Source organism: Meles meles, chromosome 8, assembly GCF_922984935.1.
Source record: "Meles meles chromosome 8, mMelMel3.1 paternal haplotype, whole genome shotgun sequence".
Taxonomy (NCBI): domain Eukaryota; kingdom Metazoa; phylum Chordata; class Mammalia; order Carnivora; family Mustelidae; genus Meles; species Meles meles.
Genome location: NC_060073.1, coordinates 17,357,509 through 17,359,065, shown reverse-complemented (window position 1 = coordinate 17,359,065; position 1,557 = coordinate 17,357,509). Strand labels below are relative to the sequence as shown.

The following is a 1,557-nucleotide window of genomic DNA, read 5'->3' as shown; positions in this document are numbered from 1 at the left end:
TCCCCTTGAAGAACAGAAATCCTCGATGTTGTTTTGAACCAGAGATTCAAAAATCATTCTTAAGGTATACTACTGAAATTGCACCTCAAGATTGACTTAAGGAAAAAACCCAACATTTCATCTTCTAAATTATTCATCCTCTTGTTCATAGTAGTATTGTTAGTATACGTCTACTCTAATGAACTACATACATAGAGGGTATAGATTGTGTGTATTTTGCACACTGCTTTCTGTACCCTTAGCACTCACTATGGTGTTTGTATCATAATAAATTATCAATATATATTTGTTGAATATATGAATGACTTTTAAAATAAATCAATAGTTTTAGAAGTTGACTGTTTTCAGTACATTAACTTTCTCCTCTACATGATCAAACCCACAGAAGCAATGGGACATGAAAACATCACAGAATTTATCCTCTTGGGACTTTTTAGTAACGAGGATGCAAAGGTTGCCTGCTTTGTGGTGTTCTCACTTTGCTACATTGTGATTCTGTCAGGAAACCTGTTCATTCTTCTCACCATCAGAGGCAGCCGCCTTCGTGAACAGCCCATGTACTTTTTCCTGAGCTACCTGTCTTTCATGGACGTCTGCTTCACTTCCACAGTGGCTCCCAGACTGATCACAGACCTATTGGCTGAGCAGAAGACCATCTCCTACGACTGCTGCATGGCCCAGATGTTTTACGCCCACTTCTTTGGTGCCACTGAGATGTTCATCCTGGTGGCCATGGCCTATGACCGTTATGCAGCCATCTGCAGACCCCTTCACTATATGGTCATCATGAACAGACAGGTGTGCTATGTCCTTTTGATGGCCTCAATTCTTGGAGCATTTCTCCATTCAATCCTGCAGGTATTGATTATTATTGATCTTCCCTTCTGTGGCCCCAATGAAATAGACCACTATTCATGTGATATTTTCCCTTTGCTGAAGCTGGCCTGCACGGATACTAGTCTGTTGGTTATTGTGGTCATTACCACCACAGGAATGATATCCGTTGTGACCTTTGTTGCCTTGGTAATTTCTTACATCATCATCCTGTCCACTCTGAGGACACGCTCATTCCAGAGCTGCCGCAAAGCCCTCTCCACTTGCGGCTCACACATCACTGTTGTGTTCCTGTTCTTCCTGCCCCTCATCTTCACGTATGTCCCCACAGATAATTCTGTCGGTAGTGACAAAGTTTTTGCCCTATTTTACACCATGTTTGCTCCCATGTTCAACCCTTTCATCTACACACTGAGAAACAAAGACATGAAGAATGCCATGAGGAAAATGTGGTGCCGAGACACACGGTGTGAAGGGAAATGAAGTCTCTGTAGTTCAAACCCTTGGCTGGGTCTCATTCTATCCACAGGATCCTAATGTCAACAAATGCAGCAAGTACAGAGAGGTGGTGTGCTGGCATCAAAAGTTGTAAGATGTGAAGGGAAAGGGCCCCTCAACTACCTCTTTCTGTTTCTTTAGTTTTGTGACCCATTATAAGGGGAACAAATCCCATGAGTTCCAGGTCCCTTCCAGCTTTGATATTGTGGTACTTATGTTTGGTAT

At 42.5% G+C, this 1,557-nt stretch overlaps 1 protein-coding gene across 1 annotated transcript; it reads left to right on the top strand.

The window, feature by feature from the left end:
* Positions 1–390: 390 nt before the first annotated feature.
* On the top strand, positions 391–1,317 carry LOC123948020 (olfactory receptor 4S2-like). The gene has a single exon (XM_046014416.1). It carries the CDS (start codon positions 391–393, stop codon positions 1,315–1,317), a length of 927 nt encoding a protein of 308 aa, XP_045870372.1.
* The last annotated feature ends 240 nt before the right edge of the window (positions 1,318–1,557 follow it).